The 14,826-nt window shown below is 40.0% G+C and overlaps 1 protein-coding gene across 1 annotated transcript; it reads right to left on the reverse strand.

The window, feature by feature from the left end:
• Positions 1 to 200: 200 nt before the first annotated feature.
• LOC149843846 (ras-related protein RABA1d) lies at positions 201 to 13,861 on the reverse strand. The gene is made up of 2 exons (XM_090000091.1): positions 13,497 to 13,861; positions 201 to 1,008 (listed from the first exon to the last, which is right to left on the reverse strand). The coding sequence occupies exons 1-2, from the start codon at positions 13,715 to 13,717 to the stop codon at positions 567 to 569; spliced, it is 663 nt and encodes a 220-aa protein (XP_089856217.1). The 5' UTR covers positions 13,718 to 13,861; the 3' UTR covers positions 201 to 566.
• Positions 13,862 to 14,826: the final 965 nt, after the last annotated feature.

The raw sequence follows: 14,826 nt of genomic DNA on the forward strand, positions 1-14,826 counted from the left end.
TAGCTTGTAAGAAGTGAGGTTGTTCTGCATGGCCTGTAAGAACTGGGGGCCTCAAAACTTACAGTTGCTGAACCCCTTATTCTCAAACTTCCCCGATCTTTTCCACTCTCTTGGTCGATCTCTCATCGACAACACCTCTTGTATGATGTTATGAATCATGGAATGAAACGCCTCTTCTGAAAAAAAAATAACCTTTATCATAGCTTTATGCCTGTAACTATCAGCGTAAAATGAGGGCTTAATGCATTTCCCTTCAAAGTTACAAAAATCCATATTTACTGTCGTATGGTACATGTAGGCATTTTATAATTTAGAAATCCTCATTCATGAAGGAATTCAAACCTTGATTCTTCAAAGTATTCAAACACTGAAGTATCATCTGAGAACAGAAATTAAATACAACCCTTGACCGCTGGATTTCAAACAATACCTTACAACTCATGCTTCTATGTCCAAACGCCAGACAGTCTACATTTGAAGCTGAAGATTGGCATACAAGAAACAATGGCATCAGAGCAGCTAAAGTAAACCAAACATATCCCTTTGAAGCAAGGTCGACGATCCCTCTAGCTTGAGCAGCACCCAATTTTCTTCAATGCAGAAACATCATCTTTATTGGCGATATTTATCCTCTCTCCTTTGCTAGGCAACCTGGTTGCTGCTCCATCTTCACCAGCCTCAACAGCTTTCTTACTCACAATATGGTAAATCAGCGTTAAAACTTCAGCAAATGCATTCTCCACATTTGTGGCTTCCAGTGCAGATGTCTCCATGAAATAGAGAGACTCACGCTCTGCAAAAGATTTTCCATCCTGAGTAGAAACAGTGACAAGGTGACGAAGGTCAGACTTGTTCCCAATGAGCATCACAACTATATTGGGGTCAGTGTGGTCCCTCAACTCCTTGAGCCATCTCTCAACATTTTCAAATGTAGCATGCCGGGTGACATCGTACACAAGCAGTGCACCAACTGCTCCCCTGTAGTATGCACTGGTAATAGCGCGGTACCTGTATTCATGAAATAAATATCACCAATCTAAACATGTGTGCTTATGTATGTGCACTGTTCTGTGGACACATCATAAAGCAAGCATATATCACATATGAATGCAAAATGAAGATATTATATAGGCAGACACCATGCAATTGAAAGTTGTCTGAATGCATTTATCCATGAAAGAGTGTCATCCATGAACTGTTTGTACAAGCATAAACACCACTTGAGTGATGAAGACATGCATCTCTCTCTCTCTCTCTCTCTCTCTCTCTCTCTCTCTCTCTCTCTCTCTCTCTCTCTCTCTCTCTCTGTGTGTGTGTGTGTGTGTGTGAAATGTGAAGTGGTACACTTTTTTTAGCAGATTGTCGATGATGCCAGGATGCCCATCCAAAAGGGCATGCTTTTTTGAGACATGGCAAGGTGATTGCAGTAGAGGTGAAGCCCTCCGAGGATGAGGCCCATAGAACCATTTTGTCACTCCACCATGTCTAGAAGGATAAGTAGTGCATGTGGACCATCTTACAGAGAATTCTTAATATCCATGGCTTATAGTGGGCATTAACAAGCTCATCAAAATGATTACCCTTAAGTAATTACAAAATTCTGTGGCACCATTTTGTCATACATGTCATTACCATGGACCACACATGCAATAACTATTATAAAGAAGCCTCCCTAATCTAGCAAAATTCCAACTCACTAAGGCTTGGAAACTGGTAGTCAGAGGGGGTTTATGCATTTGGAAAAGTGGCAGCTGCCAAATCCTGGATTTGGAAGCTACCATCTCTAGGAGGCGGTAGTTACCAAATTCAGGATTAGGTACAAATGCAAAGGGGAGAGTCTCACTTCCTTTCCCAAATGCATGAACTCTCATGGCAGCTGCCAGTTTCCAAATATCTACCACCAAGTTAGTTTGACCAAGTTTTTACCAAATGCATAAACTCCCACCTGAGATACCAGTTCCCAAACAGAGCCTAAATGTAATTTTGGAATTCCAGACTTCATAAGAAAGAACAGATTCAGCAGGATGCAATAAAGAATAAATAGAGTTTTGCATAATAATCTTGCAACATTTAGTAAAAACAATTCCAGCCTTCCTAGGTACAGAAGTAACAGAACTTCTGGTTGACACCAATCAGTCAAATCCAAGACTCAGTCATCATTTCAGGATTAGAAAAAGAAATTCTGATCTTAAAATGGTCTTTTTTTTTCAAAGAAATGCTGATACCAGTCATGCATGAATTGCAAAACGGAAGAAATGAATGTCAACGTGATTGAAACATAAAACTTTCATATGTTCACCTTGCTAATCATGGTTGTCTCAAAATACAAATCTCCACAAACAATGGGGTTGTGGTAGGAAAATGTTCTTCCTGCAGAAAGTAGTTTCTAATGAGTGAACATGGATCAAGCACTCCTAGTTTGATGTAGCACACAAATCTCAAAACTCTGGATGTGCATCAAACTTTCTAAGCTTGCCAATTGCTAAATAAAATCTTTTTTTCCCCGTTAGGGCCACTTGGTGCACCCATCAACAATCTCTGACGGAACCTTAATGAACTCTTTTTCCGATGCAATAATTCTAAGCTTCTATTTGCTCCTCTTTTTTTATGAAACAGAAGATATCCAGTTGGCAGTACATTGTCACGAACATTTTATGGGCAATGGCTTTTGGATTCCAATTAATACAAGAATGCTCCTCACCTTAAGATTTTATTTTTCTGTACAGCATAAAACGAAGTGTATCAAGACTGTTGAAAACGAGTTAACCTTTTATTTTTATAGAAAAATTGAGTTAACAAAATTGACTATCTAAAAAAAGGAGCTGCCATCCTTTACATCCTAACAACAACAAGAACCAAAGTTGCTGTCATCTGTGATACATATTGCATCCCTCACCCAACACAAAGCACCAACCAAACACACATCCAACGCCCCCCCCCCCTCCCACCCAAAACACACACACACACATGGGTTGATGAGATCCTGATTAAATGGAAAGGGATATCCAACATGCCATGACAGTACTGGAAAAAATTGATATATGCCATATGCAACCACATGCTTGGTTTTACATATTGTAATATAACAACCCAAAGGTACATACATGATTTGAATTTTTGAATAAGCAGGTGACGGTTGGGATCTTAAGTATGATAAGTGATGGAAAGAAAGAATACTGCTTAAATTAAAAATATAAGCAAGTCATTTCAGCCACAGTGGCCACATAGTAAGAAACGTGGCTGATGTTGAGAGTTTGACATGCAGAAAGTCACAAAATCTTCACTAAAACATAGAGGACAACCATTTCATGGCATCACATCCTTTTGTGCTCATATATGTGAAAGTGTCTTCAAAAAGACACTATGATCAAGACACGATGTTCTTGATGGAAAACACGTGCACAAATACACAATAAGAACATTTAGAACACGTGCACAAAAGCACAACCCACAATATCTCACAAATGCACTAATGCATAAAAAGAATGGAAAACTTTATTAGATCACACATAGGCTTTGACCCAAAGCCTTAAGAGTTAAAGGGGAGAACCCCTATTTATAACAAACAAGAAAGGAGCCTTGGAGGGCTCCACTCATAGACGTTGGAGGGGCCAACGTCTATTTGAGTGGGGCCCCCAAGGTACCTTTTGGTACAAAAGCAAAAGATAAAAAATAAAAATAAAAATAGAAAGAAAATAAAATAAAAAAGATTACAATCACATTCATGAAAATGAATGTGCGTAAAACTGTGGAAATGACTAAACTACCCCTATGGCTAAAATAAGGAAATATATATATTTTTTATATATATAAATGGATAGATACATATACATATATATCATATATGTATATGTATCATTCTTTATATATATATATATATAATACATAATATTACAAGGTTTCGGTAATATAATTTAACAATATATACAAGTATGGCACCTAGAAAAGTAACAACCAAATGCCAAAGTTGTCCATCTTTATTAGGCAGCACCTAGAAAAAAGATGTGATTTGAGTACGGAATTGGTTCCAGTAGAACTGTGTTACAAAGCACTTTACCATTCTTGGTCTCAGGATAAATCGAACAATAGCACTAACTCAAAGATGTCACAGTAACCTTTAGTTCAAAATAACAAAAAATGAAACCCTATAAAACTCATGCATGAAGCATATGAATTTGTCAAAACCTTAGACATTATCAAAGGGATTACCATAATGTAAATAATGTTTAATAGTGATGGTAACCAGAAAACTTCAGGAATCAAGTAAAGTCTTTTTCTTGGGAACTCTAGAATAGTACTTTATTGGCACATGACTTCAATTTCATTCTTATCCAGCGGATTATCATCATAAACAGTAACCAACTTAGCATAAGAGCTCATACAGTACAAGTATGCAAGAAAGGGAAAAACAGAAGAAAAAAAGTCATAATGTATAAGAGGTTTTTGGCGCAGTTGAGGTTTTGATGTATCTGGAAGGGCAAGAATATGACAACTGCAACAGAACGATAGCATTCACTACAAGTTCTACAAATTGAGGCACATCTCCACATTAACAAAAAAGTAGGTTCTGTCATGGGATCTTCATGTAGATACAGCACGTTATAGGAGGGCATTTCTAGGAAAAGTTGATGCTGTAAGCAATAAAGCCCTGTTTCCTGATGCTGGAAGGCATTGGAGGAGACTTGTGGACCCCCTGATGCCTTCGACGGTTTGGGAGGACAGAAATGAAGGGGGAGTCAGAAATGGAAGGATTTGGTCCTTTTCGTCTCCAAGTTTCAGCTACAACCATAGATAGGTTCATGGTGAGAAATTCTAAATCCAATGTTCATGCCAGTGCCTTCATCATTCTCCCTCCCTCTCTGAATCCTGTTCCCCCTTGTCTCCAACTATCATTTTTTGTGTTTTGGTCAATTCCCTCAGTTGCTAACAATTCTCAATGCTTCCTGATGCAGAGCAGGTCCGGAACGTCCCAGACGTCATAAACCCAACAGCAGCAGAGTTTATCTCGGGTCCGGGACCGGACCCGGATCCAGTTGAAGTCTTTAAATACCCATCCTAGGGTTGCGTGCAGGGGGATATTTTGGGGGAGTCTGAAAAGTTTTTGGCATTTTTTTGGCAGCCGCACGTTCCTTTCGGCTTATTCTCTTTCTTCTGTTATTGTTTGTTTTATTCATTTGATTTGGTCCCTGATAGCCATTGTTTTCCTTTGATTACTGTTAGTTTATCAGCTTGTAAGTACTGTCAGTTTTCTTTTCTTATTAATACATTGTTGCTCGAATCTTTTGATCCAAGCCTTTTCCTTCCATCTGGTTTGGGTTACCGTGTTGCACAGTCGTGCATTGAGAGGATACCGCCTACGTCAATCCAATTGACAAGGCTAGTGGCATCCTCACTACACCAGCAGACTTCACGTCAACACTCTTGCGTGAAGGTTGTGGTTCCCACCACTGCATCAAGTGGTGGATGTTCTTCTCATCGCTGAGCAGAGCACGACCGTGAAGATCGTGTCCTCGTTTGCCAAGGCCAAGCACGTGGCGTCGGTTGTTCTACTGCATCAAAGCGTGATCGGAACATCCGATCCCCATGCTGCCCTATTTGCTGCACCCAAGTGCATCTCCGAGTTTGATCTCCACGTTGCGTCAAAGAGTGTCAACACAACACCCATTAACGTGAAGTCTCGGTCTCTTTTGTTGCATCAAAGTGGTATCAAAGCCCAACCCCTATTCCTTGGTCAACGGCACGTTGCAAGAAGCGAGGGACGATCCTACGAGCGGGAAGGCGCAAGAGGAGACCGACAACGAAGATCCGATGATGCGGATAATGGACAAGTTGACAAAAATACAGGAAGATCTGCTACGCCTAGACAAGGATGTAACCGGACTGTCAAAACGTATGGATGGACTTGAAGAACGGCTCGTGGTCCTCGAATCGTCGGGGAAGACGCACACAACGTCCACCCTGACAACGAGTGGTGGATTGGGCGTCGATGTTGTTGGCCGCCCGAGTGTTGTGGCGGTCGACCCATGCCCAGCGAACCTCCAACTGTCAGTTGTGCCACCAGAGTTCATCGAAGCCAGCCTGCACAGGGATGTCGGCTGCACGATTCCCCAGCAATCGGCGACAATGATACTGGAGAATGGAAAATGTTATAAAGGTGATCTTTTAGTTGGCGTTGATGGTATCTGGTCTAAGGTGCGTAAAAAATCGTTTGGACATCAAGATGCAATGTTCTCTACCTACAAGTGCTACACGTGTATTGCAGATCTTGTGCCTCCTGATATCGAGTCTGTATTCTTGGGCCATAGACAGTATTCTGTTTCTTCAGGTGTGGGTGCTGGAAAGATGCAGTGGTATGCATTTCACAATGAACCCCTGGTGGCGCTGGTACTCCCAACGGTAAAAGGAAAAGGCTGCTTGGGATATTCGGAAATTGGTGTGACAAGGTTGTGGACTTGATCCTTGCAACCGATGAGGACATAATCCTTCATCGTAACATATATGATAGATTTCCAGTTCTTTCTTGGACTAAGAGTCGTGTGGCCTTGCTTGGGGATTCTATTCATGCTATGCAGCCAAATTTGGAACAGGGTGGTTGCCTGACTATTAAGGATAGCTATCGGCTTGCTTTAGAACTTGGAAAGGCAATGTTCGAGGGTATTCTTGTCGAAATACCTTTTGCGACTTTCTTCTTGAGCAAGTTGAAGCAGAAGCATAACTACCTCAATGACTTGCCTTCTTTGGACCCAGAATGGTACCAGCATCTCCTTTTCTTGAAGCATTATAAAGGCGACATTTTTTAGTTAGGGTTGTATTTCGTAGTCGTAAATAATAAGTACGTTAAGCAAACTGAAGAGAAGCTCCTTCCAGGTGGACAAGATTTACAACAGCTCATACAGCCAGATTTGATAGAGATATTCAAGGAGCATGAACTCCAGCTCCTTATTTCAGGATCACTTGATAGTATGGATGTTGATGACTTATGCTCCACTGTACATTATGCTGGTGGATATCATGAGGAGCATCATGACATTGAGATGTTTCGGGAAGGCCTAAGGGGATTCTCACCAGAGCACCAAAAGAAATTTTTGAAGTTTGTTACTAGATGCTCTCGTGGACCCCTTCCTGTATTCAAGTATTTGGAACCAAGATCTTATATACAAAGGGCCGCTATTGAAGGTGTGTTTGATCTATATGCATACTGTGGTGACAATAAGTCGTCAAAGCCGACTTCTTCCCAACCAGGGGAGAATGATGCAGAGCAGGTCCGGAACGCCCCAGACGTCACAGAACCAACAACAACAGAGTTTGTCTCGAGTCTGGGACCGGACCCGAGACCCGGATTTAGTTGAAGTCTTTAAATACACATCCTAGGGTTGCGTGTAGGGAGATATTTTGGGGGAGTCTGAAAAGCTTTTGGCATTTTTTTGGCAGCCGCACGTTCCTTTCGGCTTATTCTCTTTCTTCTGTTATTGTTTGTTTTATTCATTTGATTTGGCCCCTGTTAGCCATTGTTTTCCTTTGATTACTGTTAGTTTATCAGCTTGTAAGTACTGTCAGTTTTCTTATTAATACATTGTTGCTCGAATCTTTTGATCCAAGCCTTTTCCTTCCATCTGGTTTGGGTTACCGTGTTGCACAGTCGTGCATTGAGAGGATACCGCCTACGTCAATCCAATTGACAAGGCTAGTGGCATCCTCACTACACCAGCAGACTTCACGTCAACACTCTTGCGTGAAGGTTGTGGTTCCCACCACTGCATCAAGTGGTGGGTGTTCTTCTCATCGCTGAGCAGCGCACGATCGTGAGGATCGTGTCCTCGTTTGCCAAGGCCAAGCACGTGACGCCGGTTGTTCTACTGCATCAAAGCGTGATCGGAACATCCGATCCCCACGCTGCCCTATTTGCTGCACCCAAGTGCATCTCCGAGTCTGATCTCCACGTTGCGTCAAAGAGTGTCAACACAACACCCATTAACGTGAAGTCTCAGTCTCTTTCATTGCATCACTTCCTCTGATCAAGCAAGAGGTGGGTAAGTGCAGCAACACCCAGTTATCCACTAGGCTATGTCACATAGGTGCGGGTGTGGGTACGGGTGCGAGTGTGGGTGCGACGATACGGTACTTTAAAAAAACTTGGGTGCGGGGGTGCGGGAGGGTATATATATATGAAATCTCAAACAGACTTGGCTCTGTAAACCCAGACTGATTCAAACCTGGGTTTACTTTGACCCAGGTTTGAATCTGACTGAGTCAAAGTAAACCCAACCGACCCAGGTCCAGATACAGAAGAAGCAAAAGATGTAAATTTCAACAAAAGAGAACTCTTCTTTTCCCGCCTTTCACAACAAAACTATTAAAAAAAAGAATTCTGAGGTATCAGCTGTTATTGATTTAAACTGACGGGTCTGCTTGCTTCCCCATCTTCGAAAGAGTTGGGCAACTCTGACATCGATGAAATTCTGACCGTCTTGAAAGAAAGCTAATCGTACTGTGCATAGGATCATGGCATGTTGAATTCTATCTTTTGTTGCTCGAGACAAAGTGTCAACCTCCTCGTAAGCTCCGTACTTGCGATAGAGTCCAAACAAGTCGATAAACTGACTTCCGTTGATCTCAGTGAGAGGCCAAGATCTGCTCCCTGTTGCTCTGGCTAAAGCTTCTCGAACATCTACCCCCTTGATGTTGATCAGGAATTGTTGCTCAACAGGATCATCTAGCTGACCAGCTGGTTCGGGCAATCCCATAATGTCATTGAATTCGTCCATCAGTAGGGTCATTTCTCTCCATGAAAACCAAAATGTGCAGGTACGTGGGTTTCACCGTTCTGTCATAGCCTGAATCAGACTTCCGTTGATGGTTTGCTTGCCTACTGTCGATGTCATCTCCAATCTACAGTCATCCAAGTGGTCTGAGAACATACGCGAGAAGGTGGCGAACCAAGAATAATACCACCGATGGAAGAAAGAATGAGTCTGGATAACCCGATGATCCGGGAATCCATCCTTTATCTGATAGAAGACATGATCTCGAGGAAAGATAACATCGAGGGAATTGGACGCCATCGGAATAATACTGGGACAAAGAAGAATGAGAAGAATCAGATAGAATACAGGACTTACGGATAAACTTTTAAAGAAATGGGAATAGATATAAATCCTGGAAATTTTAAAAGATTGAGGAAATTTAAAAGAATTTTTCAGGGCTTTTGAAGAAAATTTGATCTAAAAGAGAAAAAATGTACATATAGGAAAAAAATATACACCTGGGTTTCTGAAAATAAGGGGAAGTTTTGAATAATATACCCAGGGTTTGAAAAAATATTAAAGGCAAGCAGGTTACAGCTGGTTGAGGACGACAAATGTCATAGTTGATGTGGCAATACAAGGGCCACTTATCTTCCTTTGACAACTTTTTTTTTGAGATTTAAGATAACTCTCTCTCTCTCTCTCTCTCTCTCTCTCTCTCTCTCTCTCTCTCTCTTGTGACGTGTTTGCCGCACCAGGTGTGGCACCCGCGTGCGTCAACGCGGGTGCGAGGGCCCTTTTGCCTAGTCCCTGTGTCTTAGCCACTAGGCCTTGATGGGACCCATGTGGGCATTTTCTAGGCTGCACGACTGATGCAATCTCCGAAACTGAGATCGCGAAAGAATCTATGTTACCCTACTCCTATGCCCGAAATCAAAGGGAAAGCATGAACTCAGGAAAGTAACGGAAAATAGGAATAAAAATAAACTCAATAAGATTAAAGAAAATCAAACAAGGTCTCAATCAATCAATTATCTACCAAAACCCTCATAGCAATTATATATAGGAAACTATCAAAACCCTAGTCCTAAATGGATCCTGGGATAAGAACCGAAATAAATAGAATCCAAAATAACAAATACATTCCAAAACTAAATTACTAGTTAAGGATCTGTTTTAGATCCTGAACCCAACTTCTAATGCTGCCCTTTAGTCTTGTTTTTCTTTTTCTTCTTCTTTGGATCTTTGTGACTCCATGGTTGGATCTGGTTCTGGCTCTGGTCCCTCAGGTGCATCAACAACCCCTTTCAGGTAAGAGCTTACGTTGGACATGTGTCACTCCAAACCCCAACTGGTCAAGTCTAATTCTTTGGAACTGTCTTGGACCTAAATCCTACCTAGTCAAGTTCAATCATTTGGAACCCTGTCTTAGACCTACCTAGTGAAATCTAATTCTTAGTACCATCGATGGGACTGTCTGGGAGTCGGTAGTTGGCATGGAGATGCCAGCTCTGGCTGGAACCTCGTAAAGGGATTCCACACATCTAGTGGATTTGATAAATCCATGAAATCCCAAATCCCAAATCCCAGATTTAAGATGTCCTTGGCATTTCCTTGCCAAATACAAGCTACCAAACAGAGCCTAAGTGCTATTCTCATAAACTCGATACATGCTTTGAGGAGAAAATTCTTAACAAGAGTTAAATCATGTTGTAAGAATTATCTATTCTTTTCTAACTCTCTCTAAGTAGGAATAAAGGCTTTGAAAGTTCTTGGACGTTCTCATAATCATGCTCAAGGGTTGCAATTTTACCATACAAGAATTCTAAGTGATTTTCACTAAAACTCTGTTGAGATTTTCTCTCGACTTTGCTTTTAGTTTAGGATATCTGAAGACCAAACAGATCATTATTGTCAATGATAGAGAAAATCGACTAGCAAGGGGCCACTTGTGATTCCCCTAGACCAAACGAATCTAAGGGGACATTAGGTTTGCTCCACCAGAAATTATTCCAAATCACATGTGATTTGGAATCATGTGAGTTCGGAATCACAATGGGCCCCTTGTGATTCTGTCTCTCATGCAAACAAGAAAATGACTGCAAATGAGTCATTTTTTTGCAAGTTCTCACATTTGTTTTGATGTGAGAGAATGGAGATCACTCTTATTTGGGATTTATACAAATGACCCCTAAATGTCAGGTTTTCAGTCAGTAGACTGTTACAGGTGACTATAGTTGCAATATTCTAGGTTCAATCTTGAACCATAAAACCGTAATTTATGTGAAATCGTGACATTCATATTCATGAAAACAGTATCCAGATAATCCATAAAAGGTTGCAGACTGCATGCACGGTAGCCTGAGATCAAATAGAGCATGTGTAATTTTATTGAACAATTTAGAACCATCACCCCCATACTCTGCCATCTCCAATATGATACAAATTTTCACAGGATGCTAATAAAGCACAATTCTTGCACCTTTACATGGAATGTCATGTAAAAGAGTTTTTGTTGATGATCAGATACAAAACTTTTTATGTTCTGATATAGATTACTCAAACACCACATAGGTTAGATAAAGGTTGCAAGTATCATATCGTTACCCGTATCGGTCAGGCACAAAGTAACACAGTATTGTATTGTATCATAAATTTTTCATAAAAAAAATTAAAAAAATCCAAAAAAAAACAGAAAAAATTTAGCAAAATATCTAAAAAATCATATCACATGAAACAATGATGAATTGCACAAAACACAATCATAAAATCACATATGAAGCATTTATGTGTTTATGATCTGCAAAAGACATCATCAAACATCAATTATCTCACAAGAACAATGCAAAATATTAAATATCTTGCAATTAAGAACATGCTACAAGACATATTTTAATATTACATAAACAAAAATATTATGGCAATAGTTGCACTTGATTTTCAATCGGTTTTCAGTCATTACTTGAGTGCCTCATTGTCATGCCAGATCATCTTATGACATCTTTGTTAGAGAAGTGTAGAGCCTGATTTCTACCTCGATATAAAGCTTTGTAATTTTACTCATAATAAAGATTTTTTTACCTTAATTCATTTTTTTGAGTGAAAAATTGATAAAAATGCACTTTTTTTACCTTAACCCACTTCTTTGGGTGAAAAAACTGTGAAAAATCACTTCTAATGGCCTCCATACATATGGAGAAGTCAGCCCTCAAAAGGTATTTAAAACCCAAAATGAAAAAAATAACTTTCGGCCTTTTTAAAGTGTGCCGAAGTTGTATCGTACGATATAGGGGTGTATCGTATCGCAAAACCCAAAAGTAACGATATGTATTGTATCGTACGATATGGTACGATAGGATATGTACAACATTGGGTTAGATGCCAAGGTCTGAGCATAATCAGTTTATATAAAAAATTTAATTGATAGCTCAGTATCGTTTACAGGCGAAGTTAATTATAAACAAAAATCAATATGGTAAAAGTTGTGCTCCACATGCATTTCTTGAGTATGCTAACTATAGACATGTTTCTTTATAAAACTCTTTTATTTACTTTCGTATGGCATAATTTTCAGAAATATTGAAAAGTGCATATCAAAATTATGTTTAATCAGCATATCTTATTTTCATAAATTAATTCAGGAATCAGATTTGATTTAAAATAATAACACCTCTACAGTTCTCACTCCATAAAATCTGCACTCTCAAGACAATAACACAGAGGGATGTATGCATGCAGATCCGATCCCATTTCACTGAAGCCTGTTTTAGACCAATTTCACTAAACTCAAACACAGATTGCCATCAAAATTCTCTATATTAATAACCAACAAACCCATCCCTAAACCCCACCCGAAGCAGTCATTGTCCACTGCAAAACCCATAAAAACTAACCAACATGTGACTGATTAAAACTAGTTCAACAAAAAGAGAACCAACTAAATACATAAAAGGACACGACAACTTTGCTTAAAACTAAACCCTCCCAAGGAAATCTAAGTTACAGGATCAGATTCAAAACTAGAAGAATAACTCCTCAACAGAAGTTCAATTAGCTCAACCAATAACAGACGCAGGTCTTCACAAGATGGAATGCCTAACTTCTATAACCAACAAACAAATCCACAAATAAACCACATTAGATTCCCCGTTCTGGTAAGCCGAATAACAGAATAAACTACTAAAAACTTCAACCAACAATTACCCCCTGCATATTTTTAAAAATTCAACAGATCCAACCATATCGTAGATCTGAACCAACAAAAAACAAATAAACGAGAAGAAAAAGGGAAAAAAGAAAGAAACAGAAACAAATCAATAGCCAAAACATCTATCCCTAAACCCCCACTTAATCCCTCGTTTTCTTATCAACCAGGACCTCATAAGTCAAAACCCAGAGAAAGGAAAACCCAACAAGAATATGAACACATGGTCACTTATACAACTTCCAAAAAGAATCCACCATATTTGTAACAAGCCCAAGCAGTGAAAACAGGTATACTGATACCCAATATGTCCAACCAACAAATCCAGCTATAAGCCCAATAAATCCACATACCCATGAACCCTAAACCAGAAAACCTACAGGGAAGCCCAAAAGCAGCACACCCACTTGAAATTTTTAGCTTCCAGGACATACTTTCACATTAATTAGAACCCCATGTTCAGAAAACAAAAGATTGACACCACCACCAAAACCAAACAACAACAAAGAATTAAATATAGATAAGGAACAATAGTAAAGAGTTTATACCTTTCTTGACCAGCAGTGTCCCAAATCTGAGCCTTGATGACCTTCCCATCAACATTGAGACTTCTGGTTGCGAACTCCACGCCGATGGTGGACTTGGATTCCAAGCTGAACTCGTTTCTTGTGAACCTTGAGAGCAAGTTGGACTTGCCAACACCCGAGTCCCCAATCAACACCACCTTGAAGAGGTAGTCATAGTCATCCTCCGCTCTATAGGCAGCCATCTCTCTCTCTCTCTCTCTCTCTCTCTCTCTCTCTCTCTCTCAGGACAACAAAGGAAAGATGCCCACAAAAAGATTAAGCAGGAGAGAGACTCAAAACCTCTCTCAGCTCTGAATCTGCCAAGCACGCATGACTATGCATAACAAAGGTTCCCTTTTACAATGTTTTCATTCTTTTTTGCAACTTAAAACATTTTATTATTATTTTCACCTGGGGAAGGGAACAGAAAAGGTTGGTGCCATCATGGTTGGGATCTCCCATAAATATCCATTTCTGGTTGGATGAAAATGAAAACCAATAAATGGGGCCTTGGATTTACTCTCATTTTATCTTTTTTAAGAATAAAAAAAAAAGAAGAGGAGATTCACAAGTTTTATCTTTCAAGTAACAACCTACATTAAATTTGGTTTTTATTAAGAAGATGCCATTCCAATTTTGGTCTCAATGGGGTCTTCTTATTTATATCATACCCGGGCCCTACAGGCTTTGGTTGGGGTCTATTGACACCCCCAATTTCGAGTTAGAAGGCAGTTTGCAAAGTAAACCTCAAAGCATCCTGTTGCCGCCTCTAGAGCTGCTTTCTTGTTCTGAACCCTTGTATAAACACTGGTAAAACCCTGGAGGTCTTCCTTGACTCTAGGAGGTATACACCCAGCTTTGGTGGCTTGTGCACGGGCACACTGTTTAAAGATCAGGTGCAATATGATTGCACAAATATTTGTGCCTTGCACCTGATCACCCTCCATCTTGCGGATATGTCTGTCAGTTGTGGGCCCAAGGCCTGATAGAAGGTGTTCAGGTGCTTAATGTACAAATTTTGCAGACTCGCACACATGTTGCAGTTTGAATTCAGAAGTTTAGCACCGCCTTCTGTCGTCGCCCGCTTGTTGCCAAAGATTATGTCCAAGTTCTTCTTAACCTTTTCTCTTAGTTTTGTACAACTGGTAGCATGACATTATGGGAATTACAAGTGAGCACCACAAAAACACAAAATATGAGTATTGGGGCTTTGTACAGTTCCAAGGTCAATTTTTTTTAAGGTTTGCAATGTCATGTGATTTTTTTTTTTTTCTCAATACCCTGTGATTAGGGCTGGTAAACCAGCCGAATG

Source organism: Nuphar pumila, chromosome 3, assembly GCF_984573655.1.
Source record: "Nuphar pumila chromosome 3, dmNupPumi1.hap1.1, whole genome shotgun sequence".
Classification (NCBI taxonomy): Eukaryota; Viridiplantae; Streptophyta; class Magnoliopsida; order Nymphaeales; family Nymphaeaceae; genus Nuphar; species Nuphar pumila.